This window comes from Lynx canadensis, chromosome C2 (assembly GCF_007474595.2).
Source record: "Lynx canadensis isolate LIC74 chromosome C2, mLynCan4.pri.v2, whole genome shotgun sequence".
Taxonomy (NCBI): Eukaryota; Metazoa; Chordata; class Mammalia; order Carnivora; family Felidae; genus Lynx; species Lynx canadensis.
The window spans coordinates 150,767,295-150,786,435 of record NC_044311.2 but is presented as its reverse complement, the minus strand read 5'-3'; the positions used below and the strand labels follow the sequence as shown (position 1 = coordinate 150,786,435).

Genomic DNA, 19,141 nt, shown 5'->3' with positions numbered 1-19,141 from the left:
CTTTATAATCAACATGCCTGGTTGCAAGAATAAAGAGTAGACGATATTTTTATTGGCATTGCTTTAAATTGATCAATTAAGCAGAGGACAATGAACATTTTGATGCTATTGAACCTTCTTATCCAAGAACATGGTATGCCTTTCCTTCCCTTCAAAGCTGCTGTCATGTCTTCTACAAGACTTCACTAGTCTTCACTAGTGTTTCTCAAATAATTTTTCCACATTTCCCGTTAAACCTATGTCTAACTTGTTCTATTATGTCCTAAACTTTTTAATTTCAGTAGGTTTTTGGGGGTGGGGGGAAGAGGGTTATGGCAGGATAGCAAAATCTAAATTATCTTTTCACCTAAGTATAAAGCCATTCAGCCTAATATCATTTGCTGAATAATCCTTTGTTCTCTGCAGATTTATGCAAACTTTTACCATAAAATTTCATATATACTAACAAATTGGAATTTGTTCTGAGCTACTCTGTCCAATTGATCTTATGCCAAAATGATGCTGTTTTAACTCTTATTGCTTTACTATGTTTTATGCCTACTAGAGCTCTTTTCCCTACAATTAACTTTTCTTAAAGATATATAAATTCCATTATCTTTAAGAAAAATTGCCATTAAATTTCCTCATTAAAAATTATATTGAGAGGAATTAAGTAAGCCTAAAAATTAATTTTATAAGACTGTACATTTTTTAAAAATTTAGATTTCCTGGTCAGAAGTACTGTGCATATCTCCATTTTTCATATTTTATACACACATATATTTTTTTATGCTTATTTATTTTTGAGAGAGAGAGAAAGAGAGAGACAGAGTACAAGCAGGGGACAGGCAGAGAGAGAGGGAGACACAGAATCTGAAGCAGGCTCCAGGCTCCGAGCCGTTAGCACAGAGCCCAATGAGGGGCTTGAACACATGAACCAAGATATCATGACCTGAGCTGAAGTTGGGCACTCAACCAACTGAGCCACCCAGGCGCCCCTATCTTATATTTCTTAATTCAGCTTTGTAGCTTTCTTCATGTAACTCAAACATTTATTACATTCAAATTACTCTGAGTATTTTATATTTTTATTGCTATTGAACATACAATCCTTATTTTCATTTTATTTTCTGACTGGTTACTGCTGTTAAATAGAAATGCCTATTGATTTTTGTATATGTAGCTGTTTTAAAATCTACAGGCACAACACATAAACGGTCAAAAAAGTAACAGTCTTCATTTCTCTGTAAATTAACCTGATTTAGCTCTCCAGCAACCGTTTCTGCTGAGGGTGGGGAAAAAAAATCAATCTTACTATGTAGTTGGAACTCAGTTGATACTATATTACATTCCCTTTTCACATCCCCATTCTCTTTCTTGCCTTCTCTCTGAAATAATTCTATCTGGGATGGGGAGAGGTGGATGGTTCAAAAATGTCATATATCTCGGCCAGTATCCCTGCTGGTGCAGTTTGTAGTCTCCTCCCGGTCCAGCCAACACTATGCTAGAGCGTTTTGCTAGAATAAGCCTGAGCTCTCCCCACTGCCAACTCAATTCGAAGCTCACTCTTGCAGGGTCTTCTAATCCTCTCCTCTTTCACTCAGGCTCTCTGCTTTTTCCTTTCTTTTCATAGCCCAGCCCGGCCCCATCCTCAACCAGGATGGTGACTCCGGAGGACAGGCAGCCAGCCCTCGCCCCCAGATCGGTTTTGCTCTTTCTGTGCCTTTTCCTGTAGATCAGACACATTTATTTCATTTCTTTGGCAAAATGCTCTTTATCACAAATTCGTGATCCGGGGCATAAATCTGGTGGAGGGAGGGTTGGTGGTGGCATACCTACTAGGAATTACAAGGGATAAAAAAAAATACGTTGGCTAGTATTTCAAAAATAGTGTCTCCTTCTACCATGGGATTCGAACATACAGAAAAGCACAGCGAATAGTATAATAAAGCTCCATGCCCTCATTATTCAGCTTCAATAATTATCAACATCTCTCACCCATGGCCCTGTCCCAACCATACCTGCTCTCTTTTTTCTTCCCTTCTTCGTGGAGTTAATTTAAAGCAAATTCCACATATCATATCATTTCACGTGGCCAAATGTTTAAAGTCTTTTCTAATAATTTTACAGAGGAATCTTTCTTCGGTGTATCCGAAGGCTTTGGCATGAAGCATTCACACTTCCTTATTTTTAGTCGATTACTGTATTTTAATTTGCTCCTTGACCTAATGTATTTGGGAGAGTTTACCTGAATTTCGAAATAGTTAAAATTTGGCTGGTTTAAGTATCTGGACCATACTTAGTTATTTGAATATGAGATTTTCTTTGTGGTATAGTATGCAATCAATGCTTACAGATAACTTGGAAAGGTGAATCCCCTGTAATTCCATTTCATTGTACTTAATTATTTAAAATCCTCTATACCTTTATTGTTTATGCACTCAGTCTCTAACAGGTTGTGTTTTGTTAAAATCTTCTACTAACTGTATCTACTAACTGTACATTTATCTTTATATGTCTAAATGTTTTGGGGACACCTGGGTAGCTCAGTCGGTTAAGTGTCCGACTTCGGCTCAGGTCATGATCTCACGGTTCATGAGTTTGAGCCCCGTGTCGGGCTCTGTGCTGACAGCTCAGAGCCTGGAACCTGTTTCGGATTCTGTGTCTCCCTCTTTCTCTGACCCTCCCCCGCTCATGCTGTCTCTCTCCCTCTCAGAAATAAACATTAAAAAATTTTTTAAAAAATATTTTTGTCTATATATTGTTGCCATATGTTACAAGTTGAATTGTGCCCCCACCAAATTCATATGGTGAAGTCCTAAACCCCAGAACCTCAGAACATGATTGTATTTGGAAATAGGGTCTTTACAGAGGTAATCAAATCAAAATGAGGTCCTTAGTGTGGGCTCCACTCCAACATGACTGTGTTCTTACAAAAAGGGAACACTTTTTTTTTTAGTTTTTTTTTTTAACACATTTATTTTTGAGACAGAGAGAGACAGAGCATGAATGGGGGAGGGTTAGAGAGAGAGGGAGACACAGATCCCAAGCAGGCTCCAGGCTCTGAGCCATCAGCCCAGAGCCCGACGCGGGGCTCGAACTCACGGACTGTGAGATCGTGACCTGAGCTGAAGTCTGACGCTCAACCGACTGAGCCACCCAGGCGCCCCACAAAAAGGGAACACTTAGGGGTTCCTGGGTGGCTCAGTCGGTTAAGCGGCTGACTTCAGCTCAGGTCACGATCTCATAGTTCGTGAGTTCAAGCCCCATGTCGGGCTCAGTGCTGATAGCTCAGAGTCTGGAGCCTGCTTTGGATTCTGTGTCTCCGTCTCTCTGTCCCTCTCTGGCTCATGCACCGTCTCTGTCTCTCAAAAATAAATAAAAATATTTTTTAAAAAAGTGGGGGGGGGGCATTTGGAGACAGACGCACATGTGGGGAGAATGCCAGGTGAGGATGAAGACACACAAAGCAACGCAGTGTGAGGGGTCGCAGAGGAAGACCACCATCTGCAAGCCAGGGAGATGCACCTGGAGCAGAACCTTCCCTCACAGCCCTTGGAAGGAACTAACCTTCCTGCTGGAAGGAACTAACCCTGCTGACATCTTGTTTTCAGACCTCAGTCTCCAGAACCAAACAAGAGAGAATAGTGTTTGTGGTTCCCAGCTGCCCATTGGCAGTACTTTCTGATGGCGGCCCCAGTAAGCTCATGTGCCATACAATTCTCCCATGGCTTTTACAGCGTGTGCCTTCACCATCAAGTTCTCTCAAATCACCTTTGACTGTAAGTTGGACTCTTGCTTGACTTTCACATTTCATTGGGAGTTCTTTGCCCGGTCTTTTCATTAAGACCCTCTGTCCCCTTGCACTAAGCCCAACGTTTGTCGCGTGCACATATGTAGCATGGTGATTGGTGATTGCACATGTGAGCTCTGGATCAAAATGGTGGCCGCCACTTAGCTGCTACATGGCTTCGGGCGAGTCCACTAACCCTTCTGTGCCTGTTTTTCCCTTTTGTAAGGTGAGGGAGTCATGACTGTACTTCTAAGGATGGAACAAATTAAAATACTTCAAGTGCTTAGAACAGTGCCTGATCCACAGCAAGTACTTTATATATATGTGAGTTGTTATGAATCACTTTATAAGGAAAGAAGCACCGAGATCATTTTACAGAAGCTCAAAGAAGTTAAGTCAGGAAGCTGGCGTGACAGGATTGTTGCAGGCTGGTTGCCAAGGGGCAGGCCCTGAGATGGAGATTAATGTGAAGGAAATAAATTAAGGAGTGTTCCCCAGATCAACAGGTGTGTTGGGGGTGGGGTGGGGGTGAAGCAAGCAGGGTTGGGTTGGGCAGAGGGAAAAGTTTAATTGTGATGCAATCACAGGAAGGCTCCCCAGCCAATGGGCACAGAGTGCTTTAAAATATGTCCACAGATTCTTTGATATTCCCTTCCAAAGGAGCCAAATTCCCCTTCCCTTGGGTGTGGGCTGGAATCACTCTCTTCTAACCAATAAAGGAAACGTAAATGTGAGAGTTCAGAGCCTAGGTCAAAGAAGGCACTGCAGAGCTCCGTCTGCTCGCCCTGTGGGACTGCCTGGTATGGGAGAAGCTGGCTGCCATGCCGTGAGGGCTCTCAAGCAGCCTGTGGAGAATCCCACGTGGTGAGGAACTGAGGCCTTCAGCCCATAGCCATGTAAGGGCGCCATCTTGGAAGTGTACCTTCCAGTCCGGTCCAGCCTTCAGAGGACTGTTGACTTGGCTGCAACCCCCTGACACCTTGAGCCAAAACTACCCAGTGAAGTTCCTACCCAGCTCCTGAGTTCCTGACTCACAGACACTACGAGTTCAAAAATGTTTGTTGTGTTAAACTGCTAATTGTTGGAGGCAATTTGTCACACAGCAATAGATAACTAATATAGGGATCTTGGGAGCTGACTTGTCCTTCAGAGTCGTTCCAAACTGGGGTGAAGGGAAGAAGTCTTTACGTTCTAAATTGACTAGTCATTACAGGTGGGCTGTCCCCCCCAAATTCCCTCCCCCACCCAAATGACCATGACTTTGGGCAATGCAGTTTTCCTCAGCTAAGGGCAAGCTTTAAAGAGTGAGTTTAGCTGACAACTTTTGAGAGCAATACTCCCGGCAGCGCAGAAACACGTTCCTCAGTCCTAAAAGGTCTTAACAGAGCAGCACAGCCTCCACTAAAAGATGTTTAGTGGTCCGTCTCCTACAGTCCCAGAATGGGCAATACGCTCACAGCTGAAACAAGCGTAGTGCCCCATCTTCCAACAAAAGATGCCTACACTTGGAGGCAGGTATTTTCCCCAGAGCTTAATAAAGAGCTGCAGTCAAGTCCTGCTGCCACCAAGTACTTCCCCAATCCTCTCCATCTCAGTCGACATGGGGAGGGAGAGGAAGGAATAAAAGGAGGCAGTTGGCCTCACAGAGAGTTCAGCGATTCTGGTGGGAGGTGACGTTGAGGGGGAGGCTGCAAGGTAATCTCTCCTTAGTATCGGTGGGGACTACTGCAAGGAGAGGCTGGTCTTTCATTGACTCCTTGCAAACCTGTCTGGCCTACATTCTTGATTTATTCCTGCCTGCATTTTAGGAGGGAGCAAGAAGATTGAAGAGAGACAGCAGGGTGGAGAGGAGAGGCCTTGGGGCAGGTTCCAGTCCAGCCCTTTTGCGTGGCAAGGATGTGTATTTCTCATGGGTCACGCGGACTCCGTGGGAGATAAATGGTCTTGAGCCGCCTTGCTGAACCCTCACAAAGAGGCTGGGTATACTACTGGGTGCTGGTAGGGGGGTGATAAGAAAATATTGAGCTGGAGATAGATCTTCCATGGAAATGCATGGGAGGGAGAAGGCCCACCAGACCTTCTCATACGTGCCCCACGAAAGGAGTTTTAAACAAGGACCAGCCGTCAAGACAAGCAGGAATCAATTCAGAGAGAACCTTGGCAGTGGCCAGTTAAAAGATGCTTGCCTCAACACAGAAGCATCCAGGCCTTGAAGAGGACGCTGAAGAAGTGTCTGAGCCAGAAGCATGACTCGTACCTTCCCACTCCCAACTAAGGATCTGGGATCCCACTCATGTCCTGAGATTGGCACTTTGACGTGGTCTGATTTTTAGTAACTGAAACTGACCAGACAGGAGTATGCCCTAAGGTGTAGCTGAGGGATGGAGAAAAGATTCAAAACAACAGTGACTGGAGAAAAATGGACCGTTTCATGTTTGGAAGCCATCGCACAGAGAGGGCCCCAAAACTGATTACACTGACAACTGCTGGAACCAGAGCTCTTTGCTCCGCACCAGCATTCCACACAAATTGTGTACAACTTACAAAGAGGAATAACAACATGGCCTAGCTGACCTCAGGGAATAAGAAATGTTTGGTTGTAAAGTTAAGTAGAAAGCAGGTTTGCAGAAGCAGACAAGTCTAGGATGTGGATCCCTGTTAAGAGGTTTCTTTTCCTGTTTCCCTGCATTGTCTACTGAGATTGAGATTTACCAGTTGGAAATGCTGGGTGAGTCTAGTGGAGAGGGATTCATTTCCTGAATTGCAAATAGACTAGTCGGTGATTATCAAGTCCCTAATGAATTGTTTTAGAATTGCTGAGTCTGAGTTGCAGGAAGACATCCAAGACAGAGAGACTGAAGCCCTGAGGGCAGAGAGGAGCTGAAACCGGAGACCCGAATATTGGGAAATACCACCTTGTATCACCCTTCAAAAGCAATTGTAGCTATAGCACCGTCAGTGTCGTCCTATAAAATGCCTTAAATTCTGAAGAGGGAGGCACCGGTCACACTAATTCACGAAATCGTTTTACGGAAGATTTCCAACGCCATCCTGTAACTAATGCACATTGAAAAACAAACATCAGCACTAAAGAATTTAAGAACAAAAAGCACTTCTTCACCGCATTGCCAAAATAACGAAATGTTACCTGCCTGCTTATTGGCAAAGCCCTCGTTTAAAACATCTACGAGGAATTTTATTCGTCACGGCAAAACGTTTCCTACCACTTTATTGCTGCCCTGCCTGGAGGCCACTCCCCCCAAAACCAGTATGTCTTGTGTCTGCTTCAGTCGGCTCCGTCCGGGAATGAAAAACAGACTGGGCAGGTCCGCTTCGGCTCCGAGGTTCCCATCCGCGCGCGCTGCCGGCACCCAGGGCCTGCGGGCCGCGCCTCCCCGCATCCTGCGCACCGACATGAATATTCAGCCCCCGGTTCCAGGGCGCGCGCCGGGGGAGTACCCACAAGCCCCCGCGGCCCCGCCCAGCCGGCCTCCGGGGACTCGGAGCGGGGCGAGGTCACCTGGGGCTCCCCGAGACCTTGGCCCGCGGCCCAGCGGCAGGGGCGGGCCAGGCGGGCCGCCCGCCAATCGGCGCCTTGCGGGCCGGGAGCGCGGGGCCGCGGGCAGGGGAGGCAGTGCCGCAAAGCCGAAGACGCCAGTCTTCAGAACCCTCGGGAGAGAGTGGGGGAGGACTAGAGACGGCGAGAGGCAGAAGACTAGGGAGGGAACTCAATCCTCAGTTATCACCACCTTAAGGCCAACATAGCGCAGCGCCCCTGAGCCGCAGAGCCTGACGGGAGTTTCACTTGCCCCGCAAAGGCAGGGCCCGCGCTACGCGACCTCGGCACCACCCCCCACCGCGGGGCACGCCGGGAGAGAGCCGTTTTGGAGGGTATTTCCGGTGTTAGGACAGTCTTTACGGAAAGGGTGGGGCCGGCCTGGTCCCGCCCCTCACGCCCAGCAGGGGCGGGGTGAAGAGTGACAGCCCCTCGGCCCGCGCTAAGGCCCGCCCCTGCACCGGAAAAAGGAAGGCGGGAGAGTCGATCCCGAGAAAGGCGCGAGGTCTCCAGAAAAGACAGCTAGCGGCAAGGGAAAAGGGGCGGGCCCGGGTCGGAGGGGCGGGGCGACTCGCCTTCCGCTCGGGTCACGCGCGGCAGGAAGTGCTGCCTGCCGCGGAGTACTCGAAATGGGGACCTGCCTGGATATTAAGATTAAGAGAGCGAACAAGGTTTATCACGCCGGGGTAAGTAGGGTGGGCGGGCCTGCAGGTCCCGTCGTCTGCGGGGCCCCGCGCACTTCTGGGTGTGCCTGGGCGGGGCAGAGCGCCCCTCCAGGTGCGTCCCCGCCAGGTGTGTTCCGCGCGCGGCCCGCAGCCCTAAGGAGGGCACCCCGGGCGGAGTCGTCACCGCATTGGCGGGGCTTGCGGGCCGGAGGGGCCGGCGCCTGGGCTGCAGCGTTTACCGTCTGGCCTCGTGAACGTCCGGCTCGGCCTTGGTTCCGGAGCTTGAGCTGTCCAGTGAGGGCCGAGGAGCTCGGTGACCACCTGCCCCGTAACTTCGCTCTCGCTGTGACTGCAGGGGTCTTACTGAACGAACGGCAGAATTCGCTTTGAAAGCAGAAATACGCACTTCGGGCCCCGGTCAGCTCTAACACCGTACAGAAGTGACTCATTTCTCCGGTTTTATTGTTTGAATGATCTACAGAAGGAATAGCATATTAAAATGCAAGTACAAAAAAATAAAAATCTTAATTATGGCACTAACAAGTTTTGTGCCTGCCATTCGCCAATCTCCTCAGTCCTCAGTTGCCTTATTTGCAAAACAAGGGTGATGCAAGGTTCTTGTAGCTCAACCCTGCTCTGCAGTAGAATCAGTCACCTTGGGAATTTTAAAGTATGATAGCCAGGGTCCCACTCCCAGAGATACCATTGATTGTAATGTGCAGCCGGTGTTAAAATCCCAGCTGGCTTGCACTGTGGAACAAACTTGCGAGTAGCAGTTGGTCACATTAATGCAGAGCAGTCTCAAAAAGGATCGAAGACCAAGCAAAGATCATGAACAGATGCTAAACCTTTTGAGTGCAACACAGCTGGGGAAACCTGATATTTACACAGACTCAAATGGTCACCTCCCAGATTGTTAATGTCAAAGGGAAAAAGCTACCTTTATAATGGAGGAATCAGGTTATCAGGACTCCAACGACAACCAACAGTGAGCATCACCTCACTGCCACCACTAGTGACACTGAGGTTTAGTTCTGGCATGATAATAAAGGGTCTGGCCTGATGGCACTGAAAAGAAAAAGCCATTCGATGCGATATTCCTACCAAAAGGGTCAACTTAGATCAGTTCGTAAGGAAACAATCAGGCATTTCCAAATTGAGGAACGCTCTGAAATAATTGGCCTGGATTCTTCAAAAATGTGAATGTCATGAAAAGCAATTTTTCTAGATTAAAAGAGCCTACAAAGATACGACAACTAAATACAGTGTGTAATTCCTGATAAATAAATTTGGATATAGATTGTACGAAAAATAATTTTGTATGGGTGTTAAATTTCCCGAGTGGGATATTTGTATTTTGGCTATGTAGGAGAATGCTCCACATACTGAAGTCTTCAGGAGTAAAGTGTGGAAATAACTAGATTTTAAATAGTCCACCCACATATTGTGTGTGCGTGGATGTGAGGAGAAGAGAGAGAGCAAGTGGGGCAAAGTGTTAATAATTGAGGACTCTGATCGAGTCTACCTTGTATTCTTTTTAAAAAAAAATTTTTTTTTTAACATTTATCTATTTTTGAGACAGAGACAGAGCATGAACAGGGGAGGGGTAGAGAGAGAGGGAGACAAAGAATCTGAAGCAGGCTCCGGGCTCTGAGCAGTCAGCACAGAGCCCGACGCGGGGCTTGAACTCACGGACCGCGAGATCATGAGCTGAGCTGAAGTCAGACGCTTAACCGACCGAGCCACCCAGGTGCCCCTTGTATTCTTTTTTTAATAACAATTTTATTGAGATGTAATTCAAATACCGTAAAACTTACCCATTTAAGGTGTAGAATTCAGTGGCTGTAGCATATTCACAGGGTTGGGTGAATAATCACCGCCATGTAATTTTACAACATTTTGATCCACCCAAAAAGAAACCCTCCACCCATTAGCCGATACTCCTCATTCCCTCTACATCTCAGCCCCTGGCAATCACAGATCTACTTTCTGTCTCCATGGATTTGCCTATTGTGGAAACTTCATATAAATGAATCATACAACATGTAGGCTTTCATGACTGGCTTAATTCACTTAGCATGTTTTCAGTGTTCATACATGTAGCGTATGTCAATCAGTTCCTTGTCCTTTTTATGGCGGACTAATATTCCATTGCATGGATAGACCATGTTTTATTTACCCATTCATCTGTTGATGGACATTTAGGTTGTTTTCACTTTGGCTTTTATGAAGAATGCTACTATGAACATTCCTGTACAAGTTTTTGTGTGAACATAGGTTTTCATTTCTCTTGCATATACACAGAGGTGTGGAATTGCTGGGTGATACAGTAATTTTATGTTTTGTTTTTTTTTAATTTTTTTTTTAACGTTTATTTATTTTTGAGACAGAGAGAGACAGAGCATGAACAGGGGAGGGTCAGAGAGAGGGGGAGACACAGAATCCGAAACAGGCTCCAGGCTCCGAGCTGTCAGCACAGAGCCCGATGCGGGGCTCGAACTCACGGACCGTGAGATCATGACCCGAGCCGAAGTCAGCTGCTTAACTGACTGAGCCACCCAGGCGCCCCTAATTTTATGTTTAACGTTTTGAAGACCCACCAAACTGTTTTCCAAAGCACTGGGACTGCTCTACTGTGTGTGAGTGTTCCAGTTTCCCTACTATTTTGTATTCTTGGAACTTTTCTGTGGCTTGGAAATTCAGAATAAGCATTGGGGGCAGGCAGTGGTAGGAGACTATATACATTTTGTCTTAATCATTTTCATTTCATTAAAAAGTCAGTACATTCTATTCAGAGATGTTGGGCCAGCTGAGATGTTTTCTGTGGCTTTTAAATAATGGCACAAGTAATCGAAGGTGCATCTAGAAAAGCTGCAAGAAATGAAGTGGTGAAGTTGCCCCAGCTGGAAGTCTTCCACATGTAGGACCAGGCCTCGTGGGTGGCGGAGTCGAAGGTGGTGTCAGCTTTGCACAGCTACTAGTGCACATCCCTTAGTGCCGCTAATGGGGAATAGAACCTGTAGTTGCTGGCTTATGGCGGTTTTAATTTAATTAACATTTTATTTATTTAAAAAAAAATTTTTTTTAACATTTATTTATTTTTGAGACAGAGAGAGACAGAGCATGAATGGGGGAGGGTCAGAGAGAGGGAGACACAGAATCTGAAACAGGCTCCAGGCTCTGAGCTGTCAGCACAGAGCCCGACATGGGACTCGAACTCACAGACCGCGAGATCGTGACCTGAGTCGAAGTCGGCTGCTCAACCGACTGAGCCACCCAGGCGCCCCATTAATTAACATTTTAATTTAATTAACATTTGTTTTAACTTAATTAACATGTTTTTTCACTTTTATTTGTTTTGAGAGTGTGAACATGCATGAGCATGTGGGGGAGGGCAGAGAGAGAATCCCAAGCAGGCTCCACACGATCAGCACAGATGACACAGGGCTCAAACCCACGAACCGTGGGATGACGCCCCGAGCCGAAGTCGGACACTTAACCGACTGAGCCACTCGGGTGCCCCCCTACGGCAGTGTTTCTTAATCTTGCATTGGGAGACCGTACATGGTGAGTAGAAGAGAAAAATCGAGGTAACTTCTCCTAAACAGATGGTTGCTATGTTTTTAGAAGCCAAAGGAAGAAAAAATGTTACTAAACTGGGCAGTCTAATCAACCAACAAAAGTAAGTATCTGAACGTATGTGCCTGTGACTCAGATGTCAGACTCCGTGATCTGTGATTCAGGATAGGTGGAGTAGGCCAGCACTGCTATGGCGGCTTCCTAGGCTCCAGCCGGCAGGACCCTTGCTGGCCAGTTGCTTGATGCTCTCAGGGCCTGTGGACAGTGCGTGTTTCAAGCATAGTTTGGGCCATGGTTGTGTGAGGGGTGGCCTCTTTTTCCCACTCTTACTGGCCGCAAGGGGAACTAATCACATAAAAGTTTTTGGTTTTCCCTGCACATCTCAACAGCGTTGGTAAAGATTCCGTTACTCAAGATTTGACTCCTCAGTGGGTCACCAGAGCACAGTACCTGTAACTGTCATTGTTTGACATGGCTACCACCTACATTAGCCCGATCCTTAGGTCGTAAGTGATTGTCATTCATGCAAAACATGTTTGCCTGTGTAAACACATAAAGCGGTCTTCTGTTCCACTCAGACGTACTTGGTAAGCACTGGTATGGGTTTGTTAGTCAGGCCGTATCACTCCATTTTACTGATGAGGAAACTGAGGCCTAAGCAGGTTGAGAAAGTTGCCCAAGGTTACCCAACTCGTGACAGCCTGGATTCCAGCTCAGGCCAGCTAGCTTCGTCCATCCAACAGTCTTGCCGTCCTGCCTCCCTAAGAGTGACTATTTTTGTGCACCATGGTTGAATTTGTAATGTAGAAATAGTTGTTATTAATTTCCTAAGAGTGCTATAAATAGTATTATAATATTTCCATTTAAAAAACTATGACTTCTGGGGCACCTGGGTAGCTCAGTCGGTTAAGCATCTGACTCTTGATTTCAGCTCTTTGTTAGATCGAGTTTGGGATTCTCTCTCCCTCTTCTGCCCGCCCCCCTTCTAGCTCTTTTCCTCCTTCTCTCTCTCTCTTAAAATAAGTAAATAAACTTTAAAATAAAAAAATAGGGGCGCCTTGGTGGCTCAGTCTGTTAAGCATCTGACTCTTGATTTTGGCTCAGGTCGTGATCTCACAGTTGGTGGGTTTGAGCCCTGCTTCGGGCTCTGTGCTGATCGTGTGGAGCCTATTTGGGATCTCTCTCCCTCTCTGCCCCTCCCCCACGTGCATGTGCACTCTCTCTCTTTCTCAAAATAAATAGATAAACTTAAAATAAACCATAAAAAAATAAATCAGAACCTCTCCCCTACCCTTAAACCATGGAAACCACTGGTTTGTTAAAAAAATTAAAAAAACAAAAACTATGACTTCTACTCAGAAGAATGTACTGATTCTGTTACTGTGCTTTTCAGTATTTTACTTACCATAAAAGCATTTGAAAATGGCTTTCATTCTGCGGATACCAGAGAACCTGAGTTACCTTGGGTTTAAAATTGGCAGTCGGGTTTTTTCCTAGAAAAAAAAAAAAGTTTTTTCCTATTATTGACAAAATGATAGACTTTAAAAAGTCACAGTTGAATCATTTAAAAAATAAAAATGTAATTCATGCCATGTTGACCACTTAACATTTTATAGAAGGCTGCTAAGTGAAAAGCAAGTTCTTCCTCCTCTCCCCCCCCCTTTTCTGTACCCTGGAGGTATCCCCTAGCAGTTCACATACTAGTCCAGGCATTGCCTATGAGTAATAGGTGTGCATGTGCATACACTCACACACACACACACACACGCACACACACACACAACTTGTTCTTTCTGCTTAACAGTGTCTCTTTGTCTTGGATACCTGTTCATGTCACCACATCCCCATCAATCTCCTCCTTTTTTAGTTGTTACTTAATCTAAACAAATTTATTCACCCCGTGTCTTTGGTCTCATGAGGCTTGGCGGTCAGAGAGAGAGATGGGTAACTGTATAAACGAAAGGTGAGAAGGAGCTCAAATAGGAGCGTCTGTGGCAGATGAGCACAAAGTTGGGCATCCGCATTTCGGGCGGGCAGTAGTGGGGCCTTCTGGAGCTCACTGGCGGTGATGTTTGCACCTAGCTTTGAAATTTAAGCACTGGTCTGGGGTCTCCCTCCCCACCGGGCCTGTTCATTCCCACCGGGAGGAATAGACAGTGCGGCAAAGTGAACAAGAACCCGCAGACATTTGCAAAGCAGTCTGAGTCCAGTAAAAAGGTTTCGGACTTTTTTTTGTAGGCTTTTCCAGTCACTTCTATAATCCCATTTGGCAGTAATTTTTTTTTTTTTTTTTTTTAGAGAGAGTGCACGAGCAGGGGAGAGGGAGAGAGTGAGAAAAGAGAGAGAGAGAGAAGGAGAGAATCTTAAGCAAGCTCCACACTCAGCACAGAGCCCCACACAGGGCTCGATCCCACCACCCTGGTACCATGACCTGAACCAAAACTCAGAGTTGGACGGTCCACCGACTGAGCCACCCAGGTGCCCCCACAGCAGTTTTTAAAGGGGATTTCACTTTATCATCTTTCCAAATCTTTCCTCTCTTTTTCTTGAGTTTATTCTGCCTTTTTCCTGTTGTTGTCTTTTATGTTCCTAACTTGACTGTTTAGCATACCAAATTAGAGCCTCCTTTTAAAAATGCAGGCATTTCCCTCCAAGGACTGCTTTAGTTGCAACCGCAAGTCTGCTCTGCCTACGCGCTGCCCGATCTCGCGGCTCCAAAGGACCCCACCAGGACTGCATGGCGCGGCAACCTCACACGCTGCAGACATGGCAAGGCCCCCGAATCACTCGACCACCGTGTCGCGTGAGGTGTGATTTGTGGCATGTCATACTTTATAATAAGATATGACTACAATATCTTCCAATTCCCACTATGGTTTTTCCTCTGACACATGAATTGTTTAGAAGTGTGTGTTTTCAATTCTGTTGTAAAAACGATTCTCACTCGTAGACTCAGAATAATTCTTTTTTTTTTTTAACATTGTATTTTTTATTTTTTAAGAGACAGAGAGGGACAGAGCACGAGCAGGGGAGGGGCAGAGAGAGGGGGAGACACAGAATTGGAAACAGGCTCCAGGCTCAAAGCTGTCAGCACAGAGCCTGACACGGGGCTCGAACTCACGAACTGCGAGATCATGACCTGAGCCGAAGTCGGACGCTCAACCGACTGAGCCACCCAGGCGCCCCGACTTAGAATAGTCCTTAAATTGCAAATTTGAATTTTAGAAAGTTCCTTATGAGAAGAGTACCTTGAACTGGAATGTGAGATCTTGGTGGAGCAGAGGTGTTGGTCCGGTGGTCAGGAAAAGACTTAGTATCATGCCATGTTTTCTGTAACTCCGTAGTAACCTGTAATGCATTAGCAACACCTTTTATAGGTACCTGTATCATTGCACCAGTTAAACTTGTTGCAATTAACTTGTTCTTTGAATCTTCCTAACTACAATACTGTTTTGTTGACATTTATATACCTAGGGCCGTCAGTACCTGCCTACTCAGTAGGCACTCTAAGACTTTATTAAACGATAGTTGAAGCCTTTAAACTAAATTCATAAAGCTAATAGTTTTCTAAATGCATCGATCAGAAAGGGAAAGCTATGGTTTCATAGGTATACTATAGATTTTCCTTTGTAATTACAAATAATACTCTAGGCATAAATTCTAGACAGATGTTGGTAAGATTCTTATTTTGGCATAGCCCCAGAGCTATGTGCGAACCCTCTCCATTATTTGTATCTGCTTTAGGACTATCGTTCTTATGGTTTTTTTTAATGTTTATTTATTTATTTTGAGAGAGAGCATGCATGTGCGCGTGAGCCGGGGGAGAGGGCAGAGAGAGAAGGAGAGAGAGAATCCCAAGTAGGCGCCACACTGTCAGTACAGAGCCCGATGCAGGGCTCAATCTCACGAACCGTGAGCTCATGACCTGAGCCGAGTTTACGAGTCAGACGATCAACCAACTGAGCCACCCAGGCACCCCTATGACGATCATTCTTAAAAGAATGATTCAAATAAATATGGGAATGGAGACTTCCAAATTCCTATCAACGTGATTCTCTTCTCTGCAATTCAGAAACAGAAAATAATAGAAAGTGGTCCAAAATTTGATCTGTGCCTTCATCACAATTTACATAGCGCAGAGTGAGTAGACCTTCCTCAGAGCTTAAAGCAGCATTGCCGTTCCACTCTGAGAATCCTTCTCATTGAGTTCAGAAATTTGACTGGTGTTTCCCAAGCCCCATGTATGTCTGATACAAGATCATCAGTAATATGATTTAAAAAGAATTCCCTAATTCCATATTTCCAGTGAACATTCTGATATCCCATGAGAGCACTTAACTAAAATTGCTTTATAGTAACATATACTAATATGGCCCATTCCAACTTTAATCCCCACCAACACTGAAGAATGCCCCCATTTTATGCCTGAGAAGACTGAGACTCAGAGAATTCAGTGACATACACTGATGAGAGGAAATATTTGAAATCGGGCTTCTGTATGCCTTGTCTTAATTTTTAAGGCCTTAATTTTTCTCAGCTGGAGGGGGAAGCTGATACCTACTCAAAAGTGTTATTGCAAAATTAAATGACATAATGTTTTAAGACATTTACTGTAGGCTCTGACCCTTAGTAGGGGCTCAAATGGTAAGTGTTGGTATCGCGAGGTTTTTCGATAGTGTCTGTTCACACAGAATCGCTGTGTTAGTGCACTTTCCAAGTGGCGTACAAGTAAGTGTTGTATCAGATGCTTCTCACATCGTCAGATGTCTCTCCGCCGTGGACTTGGAGGAAGGAGGGCCAGTGACCTAGCAGCCCCGATAGGGAGCCCGGCAGTTTTGGGCACTGAAAGCTGAGTGGAGTGTTGGTCTCCCTGTATACTCCTCACACGGTGCAGTAGATGTGTTCTTGATCAAAAAGTTTGACTCCATTGCACCGTAAATTGTTGTTTTCAGTGCACCGGGGAAGTTTATTGGTTGAAAGAAACTTGCAGTAAATCTTTTGGTAACGTAAATACGGTTCATTTGTTTTTATAAATTCAGAATGTTTTATGTTCTAAAATCCCGGCACATGTACTCGTGAAAGTGATGCTGTTAAATAACGTGCTTGTGCAAAAAATAAGAGCTTTGCTCTCCGGCATAGCCAGGTCACAGTGATAAGGGATTTGTGCCCAGTGCGCTGATTACTGTAGCGTGAGAACCGCTAGGTTTCCATCTTGTCTTACTCGGCTTGCATGTACTTTCTTGTTAACAAAATTAAAGAGGGAAAATCCTATATGTAACAGTTCGTTATTCTGAGGAAAAATTGCAGGACTGGAATGGAATGGAAAAAGAGCCCCTTACTGTACTTGGTACTGCAGGATTCTTGATGCACAAATGATCAGTTCAGGTGAATGCTGATGCAGGTACTTAGGGTACAAAGATGTAGATCTTTGAGCCAGGAGGGGTGAGTAATCCTAAGACATGTGGGGGAGGTCTGAACCTTTTAGGAATCTCTGTCGTCTAAACGTTGAGTGGGTCTCCTCTAGAATAATCGAATGCTCCTCCAAAGGCCTGTCTCCTGAATCGTAACCTAACCCTTATGTAATGCATGAGAGGCATTTTCAGAATTATCCAAGCCTGTTTGAAAACTGGGTGCAGTAAAATGATTCATGTAGTTCTCTAGTTGGTGTTTGTGACAGCGGGTTTTGTACTGACCTGAGCATTAGGAAAGCCTGCTTGACCGCTCTGGGTGTGCCGGTTTCTAGACTCGGCAGCAGCCGGACGAGTGTCAGCACGCAGGGCCAGGCCGCCCTGACTCCAGCAGGGTGGTTGGGTTTCCTCTGCCTTCCTCTGGATGCCGGTCCCCAGTTGGGACCTCCTGGCCTTGCATCATCTTGGATTTGCTGGTGGAACCAGCCGCACCCTCCCCGTGGGCTCAGACCTGCACCTTTGCCTTGCCTGCTTCCTGCGGTGATGGTCCCCCAGCTGGAGAGCCAGTAGCATGGGCACGTTGGGGGAGATGCCACCTCTCTCCCCGTCTCGTCCCCCCTCTTGACTCCGTCCCCACTAGTGCCCCAACTCGAGTCAGCAGAGCCCTGCTGGGCTGTTCTCCAGACTTCAGGTTCAGCTAACCCTACGGATGGACGGTCCCTGCTATGTCTTCCTTACCTCCCCGCTCTCGGTCCTCTTGCACCTGTGAACCATGGGCTGCTCACCCCCTCGGTCACTCCCTGGCCCTGGCTCTCCTCCTACTTCCATCACTCTTCCTGCACCTCTGCCCACCCTGCTTGTCCTCTGCCCTCCGAGCACAGGCATGTTCTAGAAAAGCTGTAAGTTGAAGTCTGTTTTCCGTTTGCTTCCCATTTTCATTTCAGCTACATCGCGGGAGTTTTTATCCCCCCAGCTCTGAATATCTCCTCATCTCATTTGGGTTTTTTTCCCCCCTAAATCAAGTAGTTGTTACACAAAAATGCAATTCTTTTAGTAGACAAATCAATGGCCTCACCCCCACCCCCTGTTAGTTTTCTGGGCTTCAGCTGTTTCATTCAGAAAACAGTCCCTTGTGAGCCACTGGGTGGGTGGGCTGACCTGTTTCCCCTCCCCATGAGCGCACAAAGCCTTGGAAGTTTCCGAAGAGCATTATTAACAAATTAGCAACTGAGGGTCTCGTGCCAGCAAGAAAAGGACAGTGTTCTGAAGCTCAGAAATGAACTTGGCCCTGTCTAGATGGATGGTTGAAGGAGACGTAGGTCACGCGGTGCGTGTTTGTGAGCCACTGTGATTCCCACGTGTGGCTGGAGATGCAGGGTGCTGGGCTCTGGTGTGTTGGGCATTGTTCCTCTCCGGCTGTGGGGTTCTGGGTCCTTTCAGATGCTTTCCACAGACAGGTAAAGATCCAATTTTTGTAAAAGACTTTTGTGAAGTGAAGAATTCCTTTCAGTTTCAATTAGTGTCCCCTACCTGCACACAACACTTTCCGGACAGTTTTATGGTGAGCAGCTCTTAAAAAGACTGCGTTGGTCTTCTATTGTCCTTATTGAAGAGAACAAAGTCTACTTTCTCACTCGTAGGTAGAAGAAAATTCAGGCTCAGAGCAACGGTGCCTTTCTTGAGGTGATGGAAGATATATATCCCCTTTCATCCCCAAAACTAAAGGGAGTGTTTCCTTATAAACAGCTCAAGAAAATGAACAACATCGTTTAGAATGAAGATTCCCCCCCCCCCACCCAAATTTAAGCCTTGAACCTCTTATGTTAAATGAAATCTTATATATAACTCTAACGTACCAATTTTTGTAAGTATATGTTTTATAAGCATATAAAATCAGAGCTTTTCCCTTTGAGGAGGTTTCCCCTGGCTTCCCTGACTCATCCTCAGATCCCAAAGTGGCTGCTGAGGCGTCTGCATAGGCCTGGGGCTCAGCGTTTCGCAGCTTGAAAAGTACTGGTTGTATGATGTAATGACTGGCCACAGCCAACAAAGTTGAAGTTTTGTATCATCCCATTTTATTTTGTCTTATGCCAGAACTTGAAAGCTCTATTAACTTTCACATATAACGCAGTGGGTGCAACCAGGCTTAAAGCATTTTGCT

At 45.9% G+C, this 19,141-nt stretch overlaps 1 protein-coding gene across 2 annotated transcripts in view; it reads left to right on the top strand.

Annotated features, from left to right (window-relative positions):
• The first annotated feature begins 7,764 nt into the window (after window positions 1-7,764).
• The window catches only part of VPS26C (VPS26 endosomal protein sorting factor C), a 48,062-nt gene continuing 36,685 nt past the window's right edge, over window positions 7,765-19,141 (top strand). Inside the window, exon 1 of one of the 2 annotated variants that reach the window (XR_003971722.1) lies at window positions 7,765-8,014. Coding sequence is in view for 1 of the 2 variants with exons in the window: in XM_030329428.1 (XP_030185288.1) it covers window positions 7,958-8,014 (57 nt within the window). In the remaining variant the exon portion in view is untranslated. The remainder of the gene's footprint in view (window positions 8,015-19,141) is intronic. The other variant, XM_030329428.1, reaches the window with a different exon arrangement.